At 55.2% G+C, this 23,880-nt stretch overlaps 1 protein-coding gene across 1 annotated transcript; it reads left to right on the top strand.

Moving 5' to 3' along the window:
- The first annotated feature begins 740 nt into the window (after positions 1–740).
- On the top strand, positions 741–23,209 carry SLC12A4 (solute carrier family 12 member 4). The gene is made up of 24 exons (XM_007940276.2): positions 741–855; positions 7,598–7,692; positions 9,148–9,279; positions 12,889–13,035; positions 13,138–13,192; positions 14,386–14,516; positions 15,733–15,974; positions 16,076–16,290; positions 16,861–17,025; positions 17,105–17,203; positions 17,444–17,501; positions 17,785–17,959; positions 18,345–18,463; positions 19,873–19,971; positions 20,252–20,371; positions 20,591–20,695; positions 20,956–21,124; positions 21,408–21,603; positions 21,717–21,886; positions 21,970–22,101; positions 22,181–22,288; positions 22,485–22,672; positions 22,817–22,950; positions 23,118–23,209. Exons 1-24 carry the CDS (start codon positions 741–743, stop codon positions 23,207–23,209), a joined length of 3,261 nt encoding a protein of 1,086 aa, XP_007938467.1.
- Positions 23,210–23,880: the final 671 nt, after the last annotated feature.

Raw genomic sequence — 23,880 nt, 5'->3', positions numbered from 1 at the left:
GGGGAAAGGGGTCCTTGACGACTTACAGCCCCAACTCCTGCCTTGCACCGGGTCTGTCGTCTGTGTGGTTGGGATTCCCCACAGGGTACTGAGTTTGTACAGAGTCATCTGTGGGGCCTGGGGACTTCCCAGCCACCTCCATCACGAACAACCTGCAGCGAGGAGGCACGTGACAGGGATGGGACCTTCCTGACGGCACAGGGGTTCAGAGGAAGATGATCTGCAGGGTAGACGGTACACGGGAATGGCTGGAAGTCCTGGGCAGCACTGGGATAGCCTCTGCAGCCCTGAGCCTGTCTCATGTCCCCCATTCCCCTCTCTGAGTAACAGAATCGTCGCCCAGCACTTTCTAGGCGGAGGCCTCACAGCCAGTGCCCCGTTTGCCCCATCTCACGGAGCCCTCAGACAGCCCCCAAGAGGTGAGGGAGCGTTTCCTCACTGTACAAGTATCGCATTGGAGGCTCAGAGAGAGCACTCGCCAACCCAAAGTCACACAGGAGTCTGCGGGCCCCCCCCCCCCCGCCTCCTGGGAGTCCGGGGGTCGTAACCCCGTCAGGGCTCCCCACCCGGGGAGGAGCCGGCTCGAGCCCCTCCCGCTCCCCGCCCCCCGAAGGGCGGCCCGGGGGACGGGCGGAGGAAGTGAGCGCAGCGGGGAGGAATGCGCGCGGGCGGGGCGCGCGGGCTCGGGGCGGCCGGGACAGCGGGACCCGCGGCCGGGACAGCGGGGCGTAGCGCGCGAGATGCCTCACTTCACCGTGGTGCCCGTGGACGGGCCGCGGCGCGGAGACTACGACAACCTCGAGGGGCTCAGTTGGGTGGACTACGGGGAGAGCGCCGAGCGGGACGACTCGGACGGTGAGGGCACGCCCTGAGGGGCCATGGCGGGGCGCGGGCCACGCGGAGCCGGCGCTCAAACACACGCACACACATATAGGCACGCACGCACACGCTTGCAAACACTTGGATCTCGCGCGCACACGTCGATGCAAGCCCAACTTTTCTTCCCCTGCGCCGCGCGCGCTGACACGCTTTTCCTCGGCCCCCGGCGCCGGCGGCTGGGCCGTCCCCCCCACCCCAGCTCCTCCCCGCCAGCCGCGGGCGGGGGCAGCAGACGTGGCGGCCGCGGGAAGCCAGGGCTGCTCCGCGCACAAACAGCGCCGAGCCTCCATCCCCGGCTCCTCCAGTCTGAGAGCACAGCAGAGGGCTGGACCCCAGGCCTTTTCCTTCCTGGGTATCGACACGGTCCTCGTCTCGCCTCGCCTCCCCGTTTGTGATTCGGCGTCTCTTTCCCCAACACCATCCTTTACCTCTCTTCTCTTCCTCCGTCCAGGGGCCTCCCCGCTCCCTGGCCCCGCTGGTTTGAAAGATGTGCGATGTGCTGGCTGGAGGTGGTCTATGGGTAACTGCCGGCGAGTGCATGGTGTTGATCCTGCGCACTAGAGGGCAGTGGGCGTCTGTGGAGCTCTTACGTAGCTAGAGCTAGCTTTGTCTAGGCGCTTTACGTGAATTAACTCGTTTAATCCTCCAACCACCATGGGATAGAAACTGTTACTCGCACTTGGGACGGAGTGAATGGAGGCTTGGGGCAGTCAAGTTACTTGCCCTGGGGGTCATTCAAACCCAAGACAAGACTCAAGCACTTTAACCTAGGTGTCCAGGCTTGGCTCCTCCTTCCTCCTGCAGGTGCTTGCCTCTGCCCCTCTCCCCCTTTCCTACCCCAGGAGGCCCCTGGGGCACTGACCTTCTAGGACCCACTCTTGGAGCATGAACACCATGTGAGAACATAGGTTTGTATGTGTGGTAGCATCTGCATGTGTAATCGTGCTAGTGCAAGTGTGAAGCTGCGGGTCACAGGTTGAAGGCTGGGTCAGGTCAGGAATTTCTCCCAGCCACTTGCCTGCCCGGGTTATCAGTGATTAGGATGGAGATATGAGTGATGATGGATGATAAATGCTGTCACGTCTGTGACTGACAGTGATGGAAATGTGTGTTGGTGACATGTGTCAGGTGATAAGGATCTTGGCCTGCCTCTGGTCGGTGATATTATCATGTTTCGCGTAAACGACTGAGGTGTGATTCATGCCTGAGGCAGGTAATGGCCATACATGTATGAGACCTGACTGCCATGGAGGATGGTGCCAGGGCAGTCAGGGACCTGTGTGCAAATGGCATAGGACAGTGGCATGGGCTGCTGAACATCATGAAGCTTACCAGCTTGACAGCTGCATGTGTGCCCCCATGTCCTCCCTCACTTAGCCCTAGCCTTGTCCAGGTGGTCAGAAGAAGACTTAACTGCTCCCTTATCAGTCTCCACCCCAGAGGCCAGTCTGCATCCCTAGGGTCAGCCTCAGCCAGTAGGCAGCACCAGCCCTGCCCCTCACAGGGTGACTGCAAGGACCTGGAACCACATTGGCTGATCCCTCTGGACCAGCTCCACCCACTACCCCCATTCTTCCTCTTACTCCTTTTCAGCCTGACCTTAGCTGTAAGATGGGGGATACCCTATGCCCCGGTAAGTGATGTTGAACCTTCTTGGTGGGGACTCGAAAGGGTTTGGGACATAAAAATGGAGCCTCAGGTCTGTCTTTTGGGGGTCCCAGCCTGGTACCTGAATCTCTCCAGGTTCACACATCTGCTCCAAGGGACCTTTGGATCTGCCCGTCTAGGTCCAGCAAGGCCTGTGGGCAGTGGGGGGAGGTCCTGGAGGAGCACCCCAGGCAGATGCCCTTGTGCCCTGGGATCAAGAAGGTCATCTGGCCACCTGCAGCTCATTTGTTCACAGTTGCCGAGGGAACACACATACGTGTGTACCACACAGATAGCCCCCAGGCTTAGGTTCACTGGGGGTCTCAGGTGGTATTTGAGCAGCTTCCACTTGGTAGGCTTGTCCAGACCTGCCCTGGAATTTTTGGAATAGCTGAGGCCTGAATGGGCAGCCTGAAACTGAGGGCAGACATCCAGTCACTGCTCAGACCTCCCCACATCCCCACAATCCCATGGAGTAGGCTTTAGGGAACTCCAAGGAGTGCTCCGGGGTGTCTGGCACCAGCTTGTCCCTTTTCTGATGCATCTAGATGGTTGGAAGAGTGTGTGTTGCTCTGTTTTATAGAAGAAGAAACCCAAGGTGGTGCATAGAGGGTAGGCAGGTTGTCCTAGGTACACAGGAAATGGGCCAAGAATCTGAGGCAGGCTTCCAGCCATCTAGGCACCCAGAGGCCTGGGAATGTGGAGCCTTGGCCAAATTGCATCTCCCAGACACTAGTCTCTATCTCTAAGGTGGTACTGCACCCTGGGATGGATCCTCAGAGGGTACAGAATAAGAGCAAGGAACCTGGAGCCTAGCCCTCCCCTGGGTCTGGTAGACCCCAGGACCCAAGTCTGGCCCATCCTAACTGAGTGACCTCTGAACCTTTCAGGTCCTTGTCTCTAAAAGGGAGTAAATGATACCTGCCTGGAGTAGGTTCTGTGAGGACCAGAGCTGTCCTGAGGTGAGGGCTCAAGGGTAGAAGGGTTGACCGGGTCTTGAAGGACCATCTCCAGGCACTTTCTTGTGCTAATGTGTGCTCAACTCTGCATTTCCTGGACAGAACAGTCTCCGCAGAGACAAAGCAACAATGGTGTGGCAGGCTGCAGTGCATAAGTTTAGAATACCTTACAATGTATTTCTAACCTACTTCCACAAAAAGATCAGACAAGGTATGCAACAAAAGTGCCTCCTCCAAAGAACTGCTACTGTCAGAAAGATGAGAAACCATGTACAGGAAGAGGACAAGGACTCTGAGATGAGACAGATGGTGATTGTGGCTACAGAATAAATTCAGCTTGGAGATTCCTGGCAGCCAAGGCAGAAAGAGAAGTAAGATGAGTTCTGTAGCTGCCATTTTCAGACAAAATAAAATATCTGACTTCTTCAGGAAAGACACTTTCTTTTAAAATTTTTATTGTGTTGTGACTTGGGTGAAAGTTTACAGAGCAAATTCATTTTCTATACAGCAGTTCATATACATTTTGTTTCATGACATTGACTGGAATTCCCCACAATGTAACAGCTCTCTTCCCACTTCCTCCCCATAGTTAACCTCTTCCCTGTGTCCTTCCCTCCCATGCACTCTCCCCTCCCCTGAGTTATCACCTTGTGCAAACACTGCCCTTCTGTTCTCCCATTATCACTCCAAGGAGTGTATCTACCTGATATAAATGTTCACCCTATGTGCCTCTCTATTGTTTGCCTGGAAGCCACAAGAGTGAATTAATTAAGTTCCAGACCTGAAGGGTGACTGGGGGTCATAGTCTCAGAGGTTTCACCAGGCTCTATCAGACCACCAAACCTGGTCTTTTTTTTTTTTTTAAATGATTTTTGAGTTTTGTTCTACATTGTTCCCCTATTCTATCCAGGATCTCCTACACTGATCCCCCTCTGAGTGGTTGAGTGGTAGCCAAGCACCATCTAGTTCTTCTGGTCTCATGGTCATACAAGCTGAGGATCACATGGTCTGCTAGTTCTTTGGACTAATTGTTTCCATGCATCTTTGGTTTCCTTCATTCTTTTTTGCTCTGGATGAGGAGAGACCCACCCTTGCATCTAGATGGCTGCTTACAAGCTTTTAAGACCTCACTTGCTACTCATCAAAGTGGGATGTAGAAAAAGGTTTTGGTGTAGTATGTTATGCCAGTCGAGTTTGATGTCCCCTGCGATCATGGTCCTGAGCCCACAAGTCCAAATACTCTCTAAGGCTAGCTGGTTGTGGCCAAGAAGCCACCACAACTTTGCCCCTTGTCAGCTCTACTATACACACAGATGTTCTTACAGCACATACAAATATACATGTAGAAATATCATCTGCCAACCATATATATGGTCATGGGCTCAGTCCCCACTGCCTAGACATACCTGATTGTTCAGCCTGTCCACCCATTTAGCCATCTATAGATCAATGCTTGCCATCACTGACAGTGCAGTACTGTACATGCAAAAGGGTTCATCTTTGTTGTCTGTACCTCCCATGTACCTCTCTATGTCTTTCTCAGTACCACCGTGTTGATCACTCACTTTTGGTATATTGCCCTTCCCTTCACCCAAATCAATACTTGTCTTTACCTCTCAGCAGTGTTCCCTCCCTCCCCCTCCCACCCCTGGTAACCAACAAAGAAAGTTTCTTTTCATATATAACCTTTCCTTGACTTTTTACGATAATGAACTAATAAAATATTTGTCCTTCTCTGATTGACTTATTTCACGCAGCATAATGTCCTCCAAATGCACCCATGTTATGTGGTGTTTCGCAGATTCTAAATTATTATTCAGTGTTGCATAGTATTCCATTGTAAGATACTTTCTTTGTCACAATCATCCAAGTGTAATTTTCAGAGGCGTCTAACTGAAGGGCCATCAAAGCACTGGGCAGTGTTGCTGAGTTTTCGGATTCTTCTTGGGGCTCTTCCTGTTCTGACCCTGAACAAACACTGAGGGCATGGCAAATACCGTAGGGTGTGTGAAGAACTACATGACACTGCCCCAACAAGCCTTATCACAGTTTGGTGTCCCCACTTTCTAGCTTGACCTCTGGCCACCTGTGTCCACTGTTCCATTGACCTTGACCTACATGCAGTCAGCAAACATAGGACTTAGCTACTTGGCTCCCTTAGCTAGTCCAGGTTGTTGGATGAGGCTGGTGTACTGCTTTCACATGCTGTGGGCAGAAGAACCAATCTTGCCCTGGAAAATTTTGCCTTGGAAATTGTCATAGGCATACTTACCTGTCAGTTTCCTTGAGTGATAAGAAATCCACCATACAACACTTGCTGAATAGTTGTTGGCTCAGAAAGGGCAAGTGGAATCGCATATCCATAGCAAGAGGATGTATCAGACAGAGGAGGATGCATCAGTCAGTATTCTCAGCCACAAACAAGAGAAATGAATTCTGGCCAATCTACAAAGAAAAGATTCATAGTAGTTCTTGTAGAACTAGGCCAGGCCAGCACGTGGTGCAATCACACCACCAGTCTGGGCGATGATACCTCCATCACCATACAGCCCATCCACACTGCACAGTTTGCCACACTCCCTGCCATTCAACATCAGGGTGGCTTCTTTTTTTTTTTTCTTTTAATTTTTATTGTGATCTGGGTGAAAGTTTACACAGCAAATTCATGTTCCTTACAGCATTTCATACACATTCTGTTTCATGACATTGACTGCAATTCCCCACAATGTAACAACTCTCTTCCCACTTCCTTCCTGTAGTTACCTCTTTCCTGTGCCCTTCCCTCCGGTACACTCCTGCCCCCCAAGCTATCTCCCTGTGCAAACATTGCCCTTCTGTTCTCCCATGATTGATTGTTCTGCGAAGCGTATCTACCTGATGTAAATGTTCACCCCATATACCTATCTGCTGTTTGGCTGGAAGCCAGGGGAGTGAGTTCAGTTCCAAACTTTAAGGGTAACTTGGGGCCATGGTCTCAGGGGTCTCACCAGGCTCTATCAGACCAGCAAACCTGGCCTTTTTTTTTTTTTTTTTTTAATGATTTTGAGTTCAAGGTGGCTTCTTTGAAAGATGTCTGCTTCCTATTTGCTGTGAGACCTTAAGCCAGTGCCACAGCTGCCACTGCCAGGTTGTCTGGGGGAAGAATACACTGTGTCTATAAAAGGAATAGTTGGTGTCCTCTGTCTCCATGATGGAAAGCCAGGACTTGTTACCCATCAAGACTCAGAAGGGACAAAATTCAGAAAACAGGGAGAAGTGTGAATGCTGGGCAGCCAGAAAAAGCAGCCGAGCGCTGGTGGGGAGAGGGAGGCTTATAAAAAGGAGCACCTGGCTCCTCTCTGCAAGGTTTCCTTGGCACTCTCTGGCCGGTGGGGGTGAGGAAATGGGCTGCTTGGGTCAGCCACTCGGACCTGATCTGGTGGCAGCGAGGCTAACGAACAGGCTTTTGCTAGCCGTCTGCACTACCCAACTGCCTCCCCTTCCTGGGCCCTATGCAGTCCACCCACTCTGACTAGCTTTCATTGAAGACATCAGATGCTTTTGGCGCCAAATTACATGGTTCTCACTGTTTCCGGCCTCTGGCTTGCAGGGCCTCCTAGCATGCCCTTGGCTACCTGTGTCAGGACGCCCCGTGCGGTGCATGGTGGGATAGCTAGCAGGGGACCTACCGGCCATGGCGGCGGAAGGCGCCCTGTGTGGTGTTATTTATCTGGAGGGCAGCACTCGGGGGAGCCCTGAGGACACAGAGCCCTTGGCGCCTGGGGCACTGGGTATTCCAGACCTGCCAGAAAGTGCCTCAGAGTGGGTCAGGACCGGCCACGCCCCTCCGGGCATGCTCCGCCCCTTGGTGTTCACGTGTGCTTTGGGCCCTCCCTATCAGTGCCCTTCTGGAGGGAATGATGCACTGGGTTTTGGTCACTGGCAACTCCACTGTTACCTCTGGCCCTTCAAGGAGGGGGGCAGGGTGTGATGGGTAAACAGGCCCAGCCTGGTCACGTGGGCTTCCCAAATGCCTTGCAGTGATGACGTTTTGGAGGCTGGTCTGCTGGGGAGAGGCACAGGCTGGGGCTTAAAAGGCAGCCGCTGACTGGGATTCTGTCCTTTTATCACAGGCCATGGCAACCACAGAGAGAGCAGCCCTTTCCTTAGTCCCTTGGAGGCTTCCAGAGGAAGTGACTACTATGACAGGAACCTGGCACTGTTTGAGGTATCTGAGGAGCCATTCTGGGTGGCAGGCATGGCAGGCAGGGTGACTGGCAGTGGCCTGTCAGGACCCAACCATAGTTAAACAGCCAAACCTGTGTCTTGATTCCTCTTCCATTCTCCCCTTAGCATCCAGACTGGTTTCTTTGGCCCTTTGAACTGAAACTGCTTTCCTAGAGTCCCTCACATTATCCCATTGGAGTCCCAATGGGAGTCCCACTCCCACTGTTACCTCCAGGGGTCATCACCCTTGACTTCCTTGCATCCCTCAGTAAAGGGACCACCTCCTCAGGATTTCCCATCTCAGGATTTTCTTTCTTCCTCAACCCCTAGAACTTCTCCCAGTCCAGGTTCTTCTGTCTTCTGTGAACTCCTTGTCCTTCCTGATTGGCTCATCCAAATTTGCCCCCTCTCATTCTCATTCACCGAGGCCTGTTCCTTCCCACTGAATCTGACTCCTCTTTCTCAATGGATGCTTCCCCAAAAGAACTCCCAAATTTGTGCCTCTGAACATTAATTTTGCCCTTTTCAGACTTAAGGTCAGAAGTGAAATCTGGACTTAGGACATAAATTAAGCCCTTGAACTCTGACCCACACATCCAGCCACCCCATGGAAGTCCTGTAGGCTTCTCAATCTCCAGATGCCTTGAAGGACCTGCATCTTCGCTTCTCAGTCCAAACTTTCTTCTCCCTTGTGTGTAGGGACAGGGAGCTAACAGGCAGGCAGTGGTGAAATGTGGTGAGGAGGCAGGTGGAGGCACAGCACTGAGAGGCCACGGGATCAGAGAAAGCCCAGTCAGGGCTGGCGGTTGCGGAGCCTACGCTCCAAGGAGGCCTCCTGACCTGGGAAAACAGCAAGGCTGTGTAGTGAAGTCCCTGATCTGGCCCCACATGAGAATGGGCTGGGGAGCCAGGATCCTACCCCAGGGACAGGCTGGGTTTCTTGCAGAGACGAGCCTGGGCTGGCAGCTGCTGGAAGCTGGGGAGGGAATACCATCCAGGTAGATTGGGGCTTGGAGAACCTTCACTTGTCCCAGGTATCCCCATTTGGAATTCTTCATTTCCCTGGGGTGACTGGGTAGGCTTTACTGTGGGGGTGTTTATTGCAGAGGTGAGCCTGGGCAGCCCAGTCATAACCAGGAGGTGGCCAGCAGAACAGGCAGGCAGGTATCAAGGATGGAGTGTGCCACTCGCCTGTCTGTCGGCCGCACCCTGCCCTGCCCACTCTCCCCGGAGGCAGATAATTTTCAGATAGGTTGGCAGTGATTGCAGCCATTGGGCTGGGCCTTTTGAGTGCCACGTGCTGGGGTATGGTGCCCACACCAGTTCAGCTGACTGACTTCGGCTTCCCCAGGCAAAAGCTGGGATCAGGTCCAGGCCTGCCTCAGGGCTTGGCACACTCAGGTAGCCTGGCACTGGGCTGGCTCATTTCCAACCTGTCCTGTGGCTCTGTTTACAGGAAGAGCTGGACATCCGCCCAAAGGTGTCGTCTCTCCTGGGCAAGCTCGTCAGCTACACCAACCTAACACAGGGTGCCAAGGAGCACGAGGAGGCTGAGAGTGGGGAGGGGACCCATCGGAGAGCGGCCAAGGTGAGCTGGTCAGGGGCAGCAGAGGGGCCAAACCTGGAAAGACAGATACAACACCATAGAAGGGCAGTGTCTCCATATGGTTGTGAGTGCTTCTGGGAGGACACTGTGCAGGTCGGTGAGCACAGAAGAAAGGCACTCAGGCCTCAGGTTCAAGGAGGCTTCAAGAGGTGGCCCAAGGAAGAGTTCCTCAGAGGCATAGGGCCAGGGGGGCCCTCAGAAATGACAGTAAGAGTGACCGCTGCCCCTTACTCAGTCCTCATTGTGTGCTACACACTGCTAAGCAGTGGGCCTGGGTTCTCATATCATCCACCCAGCTTTGCTCTTCCCACCCCAATTTTACAGATGTGGAAACAGAATGTCAGGGATGTTAAGAACTTGCCTAAAGTGACTTGGCTTGGTGAGACCAATTCGTAACACTGGGAGATGGGTTTGTGGATTTACTGTGAGACATGGAACTCTATAGAATGCCAGCTCACCAGCATGGACAAGGGTGTTGCCTTTGGAGCCAGAAACCTGGTTGTCTGTTGAGGCCTGTGTGACGCAGAGCGTGTGACACTGCATCGGCCCAAGGCTCCACTGGCAGACTCCTTCAGTAGCCCAGAGTCGGGGGACGTGTGTATGATACGAACATGACACTGTCCTGTCCTCCTGGACCCCAATCCCATTGTCGGGCCATCATCCACACCTCTGTCCCTGCAGTCTTCCTCTCTTTCCACAAAGACTTTGCTCTTCTCCTCAGTATGGCAGGGCTTGGTTTAACTGAGAGAAAAGGTTTTTCTGTGTGAAGGTAAGGGGCTCTCCCTCTCCACTCCTACTCCCTGAGGTCTGGGGAGCAGGTGTGTTTAGAAGGACTTGGGCCTGGCACTAGCTGTGACTTCTTGTTGGAGGTCAGTGCAGGCAGAAGGAGCTCTTGGGGTAAACCGGGTCCCCACCCTCAGGTCTGCTCATGAGCTCTAGGCTTTGTTGGGCAAGCCAAGGAAGGAGTCTGAAATACAGCCCTGATCCTGCCTTTTTGGACAGTAAACCAGCCTCCACTTTAGAGAGAGCAGCCAACGCTTGGTCCTGGTGGCTCTCAGACCTTTCCCACCCATCCAGCTGGTTTTGGTTTTATTGGCATGTTCTGGGCTGTGGATAGTGGAGAACCCTGTCTGTCCCCATCCAGCCCTTCAGGGGGTCATATCCTCTCTCCCGCTGCTACCAGACCCTTAGGTGCTGCTTTTCCTCTCGTTTTCTGAGCGTGTTGTTCACAATGGTGGCAAGACTCTTTAAGTGAGAGCTTGCTCTGTGTGTCGCCAGGCCAAATGGCTGGGAGTGGAAAAGGCCCTAACGGAGGCCAGTACAGATCTCAGTAGGAGTGGTGGAAGGAAGCCTGGGCTGGGCAAAGGGTGAGGGGCTCTGGCCTACTGCGAAGCCTGTGGGGATGCTGGGATCCAGCCTCAGCTTAGCTGCTCAGCTCTCCTGACCCTTGGGTGAGACTGGGAGGGGGTGGCTGAGCATCCTGGCTCAAGTAGCTTTTCTGTGGAGAAAGGAGAGACCTGAGTGAGTCCACAGGGAGTCTGTAGGCACCTAGGAGGTGTGCGTGCTCCTGCACTATGGTCCCACACAGGGTGGATCTGAGCGGGGGCCTCAGAGAAGGAAAGCTTGAAGCAGGAAAGCCAGGTCTCTGGTCAAACCTTGCCAAGACCCAAAGGAACTATTCCATGGAGCCATTCTGGCTCTGGCCTTCTGACCTTCTGAGACTGCCAGAGGTTATTTGGGTATGCAGAAGGCATTTCCGGTCCTGCTCTTTCCCACACTGCCCTTTTCCAGGCATGATTCAGCCTGGGGTGGGGTGGAGCTGGGATCCCTTGCTGCCACTCCCCAGTAGGTGGTCCTGGGCCTCTGAGAAGAGCTCAGCCAGAGTTCAGATGAGGTTTATCCGTCACCTGCACTGTGCAGGGTGGTTGAAGCGATAATTCCTGTCCCAACGAAGGCTCTCTTGAGGTCCCTCAGGCTGCATACAGATACTGCCCCAGGCCTGGACCCTTTGGATGAGTTCCTGTGGTCACATGGTTCTCATAGAGCAGCAAGAGGCTTTGTTGGGGGCCCCAGGGGAAGCTGCCAAGTCTTTCTACTTGGGCTGTGCTCATGGAGGCTCAGCACTGAAAGGTGGCAGTCCTGCCTCTGCGCTGCTCTCCCGGCTGACTTCTACTCTGCCCTGAGCTTGGATTCCTTGGCCCTTATGTAGTTGAGATATCCCATCTGAATCATCACATTAGCCCTTTCCCACCTGACCTGCAGCCTGAGTTCTCTACTCGCTGCATTGTTTTCCCAACAAGGAGTCCCAGGGTCCTTCAGAGGCATCAGCCACCATGTCCATGTACATCTTGGAGCACGTTACATGCAGGGCCTGCCAGTGCCAGAACAGTGCAGAAGCCAGGTTAGCCCTACTATGTTCATGAGACATATGCATGAACAGGCAGTTACCATGACCTGTAGTGACCACAGCAATAGGAGGTATTTCAGATGCTGAGGCAATGCAAGAGGAGTGCTGAGTCTTCCTAAGGAAACATTCTGCAGCAGGTAACAGGTAAAAAAAAAAAAAAAAACACCAAGCCAACTCCCATCAACTCCCATAGTGACCCTATAGGACAGGGTAGAACAGCCCCCACAGAGTTTACAGAAGCAGACTGACTCATCTTTCTCCCATGGAGTGGCTAGTGGGTTGCAACCTTTTGGTTAGCAACTAAATACTTCAACCACTGTGCCACCAGAGCTCCTGTAACAGTTAAACTGGGTTCTTAAAGACTGAAGAGGAGTTTGCTAAGTAGGGCTGACATCCCCAGCAGAAGCCGGGACATGCTCATGTTCAGAAGTCTGATGAAGCCATGAGGTCAAGGGCTGGGGCTTACAAGGGAGGTGATGGGGCGGGTCTGTTGGCCCAAGCCCAGGGGTCTGGACCACACACTGTGGATTATAGGGTGTGGTAGAAGATTTGCAGCAGGGAGAATGAAGTCAGACTTAGTTTTTAGAGATCTGCTCTGGCAGCAGTGTGGTTTGGAACATAGAGAAGTTGATAGACAGATAGAGGGTGCCACCCAGGTGCAAGGGACTAAGGTTGGGATGAAGCAGGCTGAGGTCAGGGCAGCAAGGAGGCCAACTGGCCCAGGTGCAGTGTCTATCTGGACTGGAGTTGGAGGATTAGAGAGAGGGAAGTCCAGGGATTACTTGTGGGGCTCTGGCTTGAGTAACTTGGGGCCTGCTGGGTGAGAAAGTGGGGAGGCAAGGCAGACCCCTCTTTCCCACAGTTTAAAAGATAAAGGAGGAAAGGGCAGGTGCCATACCTTAAGGGAGAGGTGAGATTTCACAGCTCACACCTGGAGATTTGAAAAGGATCAGATTTTGTTCTTTCCCAGCCCTGAACTGTCTTCATGTAGCAAAGTCAATATAGACCTTCGAGCTGCCACTCACCCCCTGTGCTCCCCAGAGCCCCATCCATGGTGCCCTCTGCACCCTATTCTTGGGCAGAAAGCCCAGGGGTGGGGGCTGCTGAGTGCCTAGGGGCTGGCCCTGCATAGTGCATCTGGGCCCCGTGATGCTGAATGCACCCCTCTCCTCCCGCCCACACAGGCGCCCAGCATGGGCACCCTCATGGGAGTGTACCTGCCCTGCCTGCAGAATATCTTCGGGGTCATCCTCTTCCTGCGGCTGACCTGGATGGTGGGCACGGCTGGAGTGCTGCAGGCCCTCCTCATTGTGCTCATCTGCTGCTGCTGCGTGAGGCTCCGGGACAGGGGTGGGGGTGGGGGGTGGCATTGGCCGAGACCGCCCTGTAGAGCGCCCACCCCACCAGCTGAGCTGCTCACCTCCTTTCCACAGACCCTGCTGACAGCCATCTCCATGAGTGCCATCGCCACCAATGGCGTGGTACCAGGTGGGTGAGCACTGCCCCAGGTCTGCTGGGAGAATGGGGCCCAGAATCCACCTTGACATCTCAGGAGCTCTCACTCCACCCTACCCCACCCCCAGCGATTCTCTGGTAGGCCCTGGTCCGTGGCTTCCACAGCAGAGCCACCACTTATGAGCTTCCCTGCTTGACAGAGTTTGAGACTTCTTTGTGTTTGTTTTGTTTTGTTCTCAATTATGATTATAAAAGTAATACCAAACAAAGGCAATGTTTGTTACCATGAAAGGATTTGAAAGTACAGAAAAGTGGAGAGAGGAGAATTGGAAGCACCCAAATTCCCACCATCCTGAACTCGTTACTCTTAACCTTTTGGCAGATGGGGTAATGTCCTTACAAAGTACTGCCTAGTATGTGTAAACAAACATACATAATGGGTGTGCATATATTTCCCAGTGTTGATACTGTTTGTTTTTTGGCAGGCTTCCACATGGTAGACTATAGCCTAATTTATGTGATCATTCTCTTGCTTTTGGGCTCTACTTTTCCACTATTGTAAAAATGGTTATCACAAACACCCCTGAACTGCCCCTAGCAGTTCCCTTGGGAGAGAGTCCTAGATGTGGGATTACAGCATCAAATGGCTTGACTTTTTAAAAAATTTTTCATCACTTTTAAAATCTTGATCACATTTTTCGCCAGGGAGGTTGTATCAGCATGAGATACATGCCAGTGGCATGGGAGCACTCCTGTCCCCTGGGTCCAGTGCTGACTCTGTCAGTCTTGCCAGGGTTGTTACATGTGGAAGCACAAATTGACAGCAGGAAGGTGGGCTGTCAACACTCATCTGGTGGCAGTCCCTGTGCCAGGTTCTAGGGACAAAAACTGAACAAATCACAGCCCCACCCTGGTCTGGAGGGGTCAGGCTAGCAAAGACATGGCCCACGGAGTGGTGAGGAGTGCTGAGATAGGACGCACCTAGCCAGAGGTGGCTGTGGGACCGGCTCGAGCACTGCTGTGACTTAGGCTGCCCCAGCAGAGTCACCATCTCACTAGCCCGTGCAGGGCATTGCAGTCAACCTGAACCCAGCACTTCCTAACCACGCAGCCTTGGCAAATCTCTGCTGCTCTGTAAACGGGAACTGCGGTCCCGGCCTCCGAGGTTGGATGGGGAGCCCTGGAAGAAGAGCAACCCCGACCTGTGACTGCTTTCTCCACTGTAGCTGGGGGCTCCTACTTCATGATCTCCCGCTCACTGGGGCCCGAGTTTGGAGGCGCCGTGGGCCTGTGCTTCTACCTGGGAACAACATTCGCAGCAGCCATGTACATCCTGGGCGCCATCGAGATCTTACTGGTGAGTCCAGCTGAGCCCTGGCCACCCCGTCTTGTCTGTGCAGTCCCTTCCTCAGGGGCCCAGACTGTTGCCCTCTGGTCTACCCCTCACCACCCTCATCAGTTTGGGACAGTCGGGGAAAAGGCCTGGCTACCTTTCCCTTAGTCTTGGATCTTTACACCCACCAGAGCGCGGTCTCAGCCATGCAGGTGCTCTGTGAACTATAGAAGGAATGTTGGGATTAGGAAGACAGACAGGGTCCTGGAGCAAGGTCCATGCTGCAGGCAGAGGACCAGGAGTTGGGAATCACCCAGAGGGTTCTTGGAGCATTTCCTTCTGCTGTGTGGCCCTGTCAGGGGTGGGCATTGGTCACCCTGTACTCCCCACCATGCCCCTTCTCTCTTCTCCTGCTGGCTGGGCAAGGTGGGTCTTGGTGGTGGTGCAGAGACTGCCTTGTGGGACCCCTGGGTTCTGCCCAGCTTTGTCCCCTTAGGGCTGTGTTCCAGGGCCTTGCGACTCAGCCTCTCCTCACTCCTAAATCAGAGAGAGCAGTGGCAGGACCCAGTCTGGAGGTCGGAGCCTCCTCCCTGAGCCCCACCAGTACTCGGGCTCAGCATCCCACTCCCCACTGAATGGCCTCACCAGCAGAAGAGGTGGAGGGTGGGGAGTGATGGTGTGTTTGTTTTTTCTGCTTTCTGCATTCCTTCTACAGTTGCCATGTGGAATTGTTCCATAAGGAAAAGTTGTCCCTCCTCTTATTTATTTATTCAACCTTTTGAGTGATAATCCAACCCTATTATTATTTTGTTGCTCAGATTGTTCCAGCTTTGGCCATTGGGAGCTCTGATAGGTTGGCTCCCGTGACTGGAGCCTTTTTTTTTTTTTTTTTAAATCACTTTATTGAGATACAACTCGCCCATTTAAAGCGTCTAATTCACCGGTTTTAGTATAATCACAAAGCTGTGTAACTGTCACCATAATTTAGAACATTTTTGTCAACCCCAAAAGAAACCCTGTACTCGTTAGCAGTCACGCTCTATCCTCATTCCCTGCAGCGCCTGGCAGCCACCCCAGTCCCTCTCTTTGGGTTTGCCTGTTTAGACGTTTCGCAGAAATTGTACCGAGTAACATTTATGATTGGCATCTTTTGGATACTTTTAAAAAAGAAGCCAAGATGGACAGGTTGCACTCTGCAGATATGAAGATCAAACCCTCTTTATCAATCTTCTTGTTCCAGACCTACATTGCCCCGCCGGCTGCCATTTTTCACCCAACAGGCACCCATGACACATCAAGCGCCACCCTGAACAATATGCGGGTGTATGGGACCATCTTTCTGACCTTTATGACCCTGGTAGTATTTGTTGGTGTCAAGTATGTGAACAAGTTTGCCTCACTCTTCCTGGCCTGTGTGATCATCTCCATCCTCTCCATCTATGCTGGTGGCATCAAGTCTATTTTTGACCCTCCCGAGTTTCCGTAAGTAGCCCAGGGATGTAGCCTTCCAGCTAGTAGGTCAACCGTTCATGCCTGGGGTGGCAGAGACTGCAGGCTGGTGCCAGTGCCTTTATCCCTTGCAGAGTGTGCATGCTAGGCAACAGGACCCTGTCCCGGGACCAGTTTGATGTCTGTGCCAAGACGACCATGGTGAATAATGAGACAGTGGCCACTCAGCTATCAAGCCTCTTCTGCCACGGCCCCAACCTTACCACTGACACCTGCGACCCCTATTTCCTGCTGAACAACGTGACCGAGATCCCTGGCATCCTTGGTGCAGCTGCCAGCGTTCTCCAAGGTACGTTCTCCTGCCCGTCCTCGTGCTCCGGAGCCCCTAGGCTGAGCAGGAGCCAGGGAATGTCTGTGGAAGGAGAGCAGAACACAGAGCTGTCCTTGTGTGGCCAGCTCAGGAAAGGGGGACAGATCTGGCTGCCTTCTCAGCCCAGCAGTGTCCTCTCAGCCTGGCTCCCACCAGCCGGGTTTTGGGTAAGCAGAGCCCGTTTGGCCAGTGTCCCAGGACTTCAGCAGCCCCCGAAAAGCTCTGGCAGCCCCTCTTCCCTCAGACATCAGCCCCTTGATGCTTCCTGGGGATGTTTGCATAAGAGTCATAAAGGGCCTCTGTCTAGGAGGCAGGCAGTGGTGGGGCTCTGACTGGTAGCGTTTTTGCCACCTGTGCCAGTCAGACTTCTGGCTGGACAGTTCCTCCCCTGGGGCCAGGGCAGCCCTGTGGCTAACCCTGTTGCCACGGGGCTGCAGCCATTTCCCTGAGCCTCCAGAGCTTTCTGCATCCTTGGCCTCTGGTTGGGTTGCACTGAAGTTCCCCAGGGAACTACACCTGACTGTAGTGGTGGTGCTGTTACCCCTGCAGAAAACCTTTGGAGTGCCTACCTGGAGAAGGGCGAGGTTGTGGAGAAGCGCGGGCTGCCCTCCACAGACGATGCTGGCCTGAAAGGGAGCCTGCCCCTGTACGTGGTGGCCGACATCGCCACATCCTTTACTGTGCTGGTTGGCATATTCTTCCCCTCTGTAACAGGTGAGCCCCTCTTATCCACCTACCCAGCCCTGGCCCCACTTCCAGGGAGTCACTGAGGGAGGTTTATCTATTTCTGGAGGCATTATGGCTGGCTCAAACCGCTCCGGGGACCTCCGTGACGCCCAGAAGTCCATTCCAGTGGGAACCATTCTGGCCATTGTTACAACCTCCCTTGTGTGTATCCTTTCCCAGGTCTGGGGGCAGGGTCAGCAGGGCAGGAGGCACATGGCCTGCACATCAGCACACACTCGCTCATGTGCACACCTTACCTCTGCACACACTCAAGGGGCATGCGTGTGCATGAAGCCCTCCTTGTATATAGGTGTTCCAACTGAATGTGGGCTGAGGCTTGGGCAAGTGGGATATGGGTGCTGTGTGGGGAGCGAATGGGGCCTAGTTTTTCTTGACACAGCCACAGACTTCAGCAGTGTGGTTCTGTTTGGCGCCTGCATCGAGGGTGTGGTTCTCCGAGACAAGTGAGTGAGCTGGGCCCCTCTCAGTGGCAGTGGGCTCAGCTTTCGCCTACCCAGACACCAGCCTCTCCCCCACACACACGTACACACATGGTCCTGCACACAGGGTCTCAGACTGCAGCTTATCACTGGCAGTGTGTCCCACCAGGTGCATCAGGCCACACCAGGGCTTTTGCTCCTGAGATGATGATGATGTCCACCCTAGCCTTCGGTCCTGACTTTGGTCCCTCCCTTTGGGGCTTGGGGGGCTTCTCACACAAGCATGGCCTGAGCCTCGCCCCTATAGGTATGGCGATGGCGTCAAGAGGAACCTGGTGGTGGGCACATTGGCCTGGCCTTCACCCTGGGTCATTGTCATCGGCTCCTTCTTCTCAACCTGTGGTGCTGGCCTGCAGAGCCTCACTGGGGCACCCCGCCTGCTGCAGGCCATTGCCAAGGACAACATCATCCCCTTCCTCCGGGTGAGCCCTTCTACACTCTGCAGCCCAGGTGCTCCTGGTGCCTCACACTGGCTGGGTGAGCGTGTTCGGGGATATGGAAGGGGCCCCAGAGCCATGTAGCCATCCCTGTGGAGGAGCTGACAGCAGCCCTGGCCTGACCCCGATACTGGCAGTGCTGCTTGGACCCAGAATCCTCGTGGCCTGTGTATGGCTCATCCCAAGCAGAGAGGCTTGGAAAGGCGGGGGGTGGGGAAGCTTGTGACACCTGTGGGGGTGGGGGTGGCCTGCACCCCGGAGGAGGGAGCTGGGGGTGGTGGAGGCCAGGCTGTGCCTGTGGCCTAAGGCATGGAATGGCATGATGGGACCAGCTTCTCCCCGGCTGACCCCACTGGCACTGTGCATGCAGGTGTTTGGCCACAGCAAGGCAAACGGTGAACCAACGTGGGCACTCCTGCTGACAGCACTCATCGCCGAGCTCGGCATCCTCATCGCTTCCCTCGATATGGTGGCCCCTATTCTGTCCATGTGAGCTTGGGCCAGGGCTGGGCAGGGCTGGGTGCTGGGTGGCTGGATCCCTGTTACCATGCTTCCTCAAGGACCAAAGGATGGTCTTGGGAAGGGCCTTCTGAGCCCTCAGCCGCCCTCAGCCCCCCTCAGCTGGCGTCCCCACACCTCCCTGTGGCCCTGTCTGCTGTTGAGCGCACAGCTGGGAAACATGCTAGGATGTGTGGGGATGTTTACCTGGCAGGGCTCACCCTCCCCCTTCAGTCAGAAGTGAATCTGGACTTACAGAGAGATTGTAAAGAGAACAATGGAGACCCCCTTCCCAGAGCAGGCACCTGGCAGACCTCTGTCCCTGGGACCTTGATAAAGTCACCACTCCCCTCACCATCCATCTTAAAGTTCTGGAACGAGTTGAGCATTTGAGTCTGTCAGGGCCCTGCGGAGGGTGGGCAGCTTGTGGCAGTGTCTGGGGGTCCGTGAGGCAGAGCTGGCTGGCTTCCTGTGTCCACCTGTGCCCGTGCCGGGGCCTTTTCCCGCATCTACTTAGACATCTGGCTCCACTGCACATGCTCTCTCTCATTTGTTCAACTGTCAAGGGCCTGCCCCTCACTGCCCATCCAGCCTGCAGAGCTGACAGCCCCTGTGGGCATTCCCAGCCCAGTCGCAGCCAGGCCTGCAGGGGTCAGTGCTGTCTTGTCCACCCAGAACTTCTGCCACCCCACTGCTGTCCACCTCTACCCACACATAAGTACATACCTGGAACTGTTCTTGCCCAAACCAGAAGCTACAGCTCAGCCTTCTTCACAGGGCTGAGTACTCCCCGCTCACCAGGGACGCTGGCCCCCTGGCACGCCCTCTCCAATCAGTCATCCTGCCTTCCCTGCCCCTCCTCTCCTACTGACTGAGGGGGCAGGTTGGTGTCTGTCCTTCACTGTCTTCCCTAAAGGCTCACACAGTAGGCCTCTCGCCCCCCACACTCTCACACCCACCACAGTGTATCTCACTCAGTATATTAGAAATAGTCCCTGTCAGCTTTTGACCTGCTATCCCTTCCCGCCTTCACAGCAGCCCCTCATCCAACTGTTCATCCAGGACCAAGACGTGAATCTCATCTAGGCATTGCACCACACTGACCATCTTGCCATTCCTCCGTACCATCCTTCCCCACCTTCTGTACTCGCTGTCCTCCCTGCCTGCGGCCCCCTCCCCATTTCTTCTGTCTGCTCACACTCGGCTCCCAGGCCACCTTCCCTGTGATAGCTCCATCCAAGGCTGGTCTCCCTTGGATCCATGCTGCCCAGTGGGTGCTATGAGCCTAAGGCCACACAGGCAGGGCTGTGCCATGGCCCAGTGGCCTGAGGAGGTCAAGGACATCAGGTACCTGGCCGCCAGGGCAGCTACTCTTCACCAACCATCTCCCTGTGCTGCAGGTTCTTTCTGATGTGTTACCTGTTTGTCAACTTGGCCTGTGCCGTGCAGACCCTCCTGAGGACCCCCAACTGGCGGCCCCGGTTCAAGTACTATCACTGGTGAGTGCTGGCTGGTCGAGGCACCTTGGAATAAGCCAAGTCCACTGACACAAGAGACTGGGGATCAGGAACCCCTTTCTAGACAGGGTTTGAATTTCCTGGGCAGTGGCTGCTGTTGGTGCAATGCTGTGGTGAGGGGGATTGTGGGACTGGGAGGCTTGGCCCATGTCTCCTACCCAGCTTATGATGCTGGACCTGATAGGCCACCAGGACGGAATGGGCTATGGCCTGGGTGCTACTGGTCTTGTTCTGATTCTGCCCCTCCCCTACTCTGGCCCAGGGCGCTGTCCTTCCTGGGCATGAGCCTCTGCCTGGCCCTGATGTTTGTCTCCTCCTGGTACTATGCTCTGGTTGCCATGCTCATCGCAGGAATGATCTACAAGTACATTGAGTACCAAGGGTAAGTGAGGCACTGCTGTCTAGCCTCTGCCCACAGCATATACAGCACTCAGGGTGCCTGACTGGGTCACATGGGGTGGTGTGTGTGGTGCAGAGCTGAGCACGCACCAGCTTAGGCACTGGGACTGGGACTGAAGGCCTGGCCCGCTCCATCCCATATGCCCATAGACAGAACCCCTGGTGTGACCAGGTGCTCACCAGCTTCTGATGGCATATGCAGGGCTGAGAAGGAGTGGGGTGACGGGATCCGAGGCCTGTCCCTGAGTGCTGCCCGCTATGCACTGTTGCGGCTAGAGGAGGGGCCTCCTCACACCAAGAACTGGCGGTGAGTTCACACCCAGACTGGCAAGGGCCACTTCCAGGTTCTCAGAGGGCACTCCAACATGGGAGGGTCAAGAGGTGGCTCCCTCTTGCTAGTCCATAGTCCCCATCTTGGCTTGCCAGGGGCACCCTCCTGTTTGTTGAGCCCTTGGATCCATGCTCTCTTAATGTATGGGACTCACAGCCCAAGGAGGGAAGAGGTGGAGGGCTCCCTGGAAACCTCTGGCCCTGGTCTCAGGCTGCCTTCCCATCCGGCCATCACAGGCCCCAGTTGCTGGTGCTGCTGAAGCTAGACGAAGACCTCCATGTGAAGTACCCACGGCTCCTCACCTTTGCTTCCCAGCTTAAGGCTGGCAAGGGCCTGACCATCGTCGGATCTGTCATCCAGGGCAGCTTCTTAGATAGCTATGGCGAGGCTCAGGCTGCTGAGCAGGTGCTCACTGCAGGGGGCAGGTGCTGAGCTGGGTCAGAGGTGTGGCATGGAGGGGAGGGGACTGGGCCAGCCTGGCCAGCCAGGTGGATGGCATAGGTGACCTCTGAGAGATGGAGCAAGCTGGGTGTAGCTGTCCCATCCTGAACATGGCCTCTGTCGGGGCAGCTTGTCCCCTACTTCTTCTCCTACCCCCAAATGCTTATATGCCCTAGGGGCCTTGGGAAGGAGCTGAGCAGAGGAGAAGTTAGTAGTCCTGCTTCTGACCCTGGTGTGTTGCCCACAGACAATCAAGAACATGATGGAGATTGAGAAGGTGAAGGGCTTCTGCCAGGTGGTGGTCGCCAGCAAGGTGCGTGAGGGGCTGGCCCACCTCATCCAGTCTTGTGGCCTGGGCGGCATGAGGCACAACTCAGTGGTGCTGGGCTGGCCTTACGGCTGGCGGCAGAGTGAGGACCCCCGTTCCTGGAAGACCTTTATTGGTGCGTCAGGGGTCAGGGCCTGGGCTAGGCCTGATGGGATGGGATGGAGGCCAAGTGAAATGGCAGAGGCAGAAGGGTCGAAGGCTGGCAGTGAGCAGAGCCCTTCCCTGTAGACACTGTGCGCTGCACCACAGCTGCCCACCTGGCCCTGCTTGTGCCCAAGAACATCGCCTTCTACCCCAGCAACCATGAGCGCTATCTGGAAGGCCACATCGACGTGTGGTGGATCGTGCACGACGGGGGCATGCTCATGCTGTTGCCCTTCCTGCTGCGCCAGCACAAGGTGGGCAGGCGTGTGGGCAAGGGCAAGGGGCTGGGTCCTCGGAGGGGGGTGTGACTCATCACCCACCTGCTCTGTTTCTGTAGGTTTGGAGGAAGTGCCGGATGCGCATCTTCACAGTGGCCCAGATGGATGACAACAGTATCCAGATGAAGAAGGATCTGGCTGTCTTCCTGTACCACCTACGCCTTGAGGCTGAGGTCGAAGTGGTAGAGATGGTGAGCTGCCCTCCCTGACCTGTCCGTGCTAGATACCTGGCCCCACCCCTCCCGGTCCTCATGGCACCCCCTCTCCCAGCACAACAGTGATATCTCTGCATATACCTATGAGCGGACACTGATGATGGAGCAGCGGTCCCAGATGCTGCGGCAGATGAGGCTGACCAAGACTGAGCGGGAGCGAGAAGTCAGTGGCCTTGGTTCCAGCCAGGGGTGGGGGGCAGGGTTGGGTCTTGGGACATGCCATCAGGTGAGGTGTCAGAATGACTTCCCCTACCTCCACCCAAGGCAGTGCTAATTTTCCTGAGGTCAGGGGTCATGTTGGGGCAGCCAGGCCCCCCTCTTGCCATGGCACTGAGGCTGCCTCCTTGGGTGGTTCTCAGGCCCAATTGGTCAAGGACCGTCACTCAGCCCTGCGGCTGGAGAGCCTGTACTCAGACGAGGAGGATGAGTCTGCAGCTGGGACTGACAAGATCCAGATGACATGGACCCGGGACAAGTATATGGTGGCTGAGACCTGGGACCCCAGCCATGCCCCTGACAACTTCCGGGAGCTGGTGCACATTAAGCCGTGAGTGCAGCGAAAAGGGATCCAGCCGCCTCAGGGTCTGGGGATGGAGGTGGGGTGAGGACAGACAAGTTCTGTGGGCGGGCCAAGGGCAGGGCTGCCTTGATGTAGAGTTCATCAGGACGTGATCAGCTTCATTGCCTGCAGGGACCAGTCCAATGTGCGACGCATGCACACGGCTGTCAAGCTCAATGAAGTCATCGTCACGCGCTCCCATGATGCCCGCCTGGTCCTGCTGAACATGCCCGGCCCACCCAAGAACAGTGAGGGTGATGAGAACTGTATTCCTTTGTGGAGAGACAGGCAGTGGGGAGGTCAGGCCAAGTGTTCCTTTCTCTGGGTGACCTGGGTGGGGGTAACCCAGGTTGCCGCCACTCTAATAAATGGGCAGACTACCCCTGGGTGCCCCTTGGTCCTGGTGTTGCCTCCTTGACCTCATGCCCTGCAGACATGGAGTTCCTGGAGGTGCTAACTGAGGGCCTGGAGCGGGTACTGCTGGTGCGTGGCGGTGGCCGCGAAGTTATTACCATCTACTCCTGAACCCAGTACAGCCTTGTGACCCGGAGTGGAGGTGGCCAGGGTAACAGCTCCATCCCAGCACCTGTTCACCAGCTCACTTTGCTCAGCCCTGCCTGGGACGCAGCTCGCTAGGTCTCCTTGGAGATGGGCCTGGGCTTGGCAGTGGTGATGGATCCCAGGTCCTGTAAGACTGGGGGAGGTCTGGGGCCTTTCCCACCCAGCACACGGGAGGCCTGCCCTGGCTGCAAAGACTGGTGGGGGCAGCCATGGGGTTTGAAGACAGCCGGCCCAGGAGCACTATTTATTGCATATTTATTGTTGGGATGTCATCAGAGGAGGAGGGAAGGGGAGCACGGGAGGGGGTCTGGCCTGCCTGCAGGAAGGCCTGGCTCAGGCTTCTGTGGGCAGGGACCCCCACCAAGCCAAGCTGAGTGGAGCTGGCCAAGTGGAGGCCTGACTTTTTTCAATAAAACATTGTGTACTTCTGGGCCTCCCACTGCCCTGGCTCTGTTTCCCCTGGCGCCAAGGGAGGAAGGCGGAACTGAACCCCGGCCCAGAGCCAGCTCCCTGGAGACCGTGCCCCTTTCCGGCCATTTCTGGCCATCCCCATTGGCCAAGGTGCCCCTCCCACTAGCCTTGGGGCCCTCCCACCACTTTCCAGATAAGGCCGACCCAGGTCTGCTTCAGTGGGC

The sequence above is a fragment of the Orycteropus afer genome, unplaced genomic scaffold, assembly GCF_000298275.1.
Source record: "Orycteropus afer afer isolate SDZICR_OR568_19922 unplaced genomic scaffold, OryAfe1.0 scaffold00067, whole genome shotgun sequence".
Lineage (NCBI taxonomy): Eukaryota > Metazoa > Chordata > Mammalia > Tubulidentata > Orycteropodidae > Orycteropus > Orycteropus afer.
This window is presented reverse-complemented; position numbering and strand designations above follow the sequence as displayed.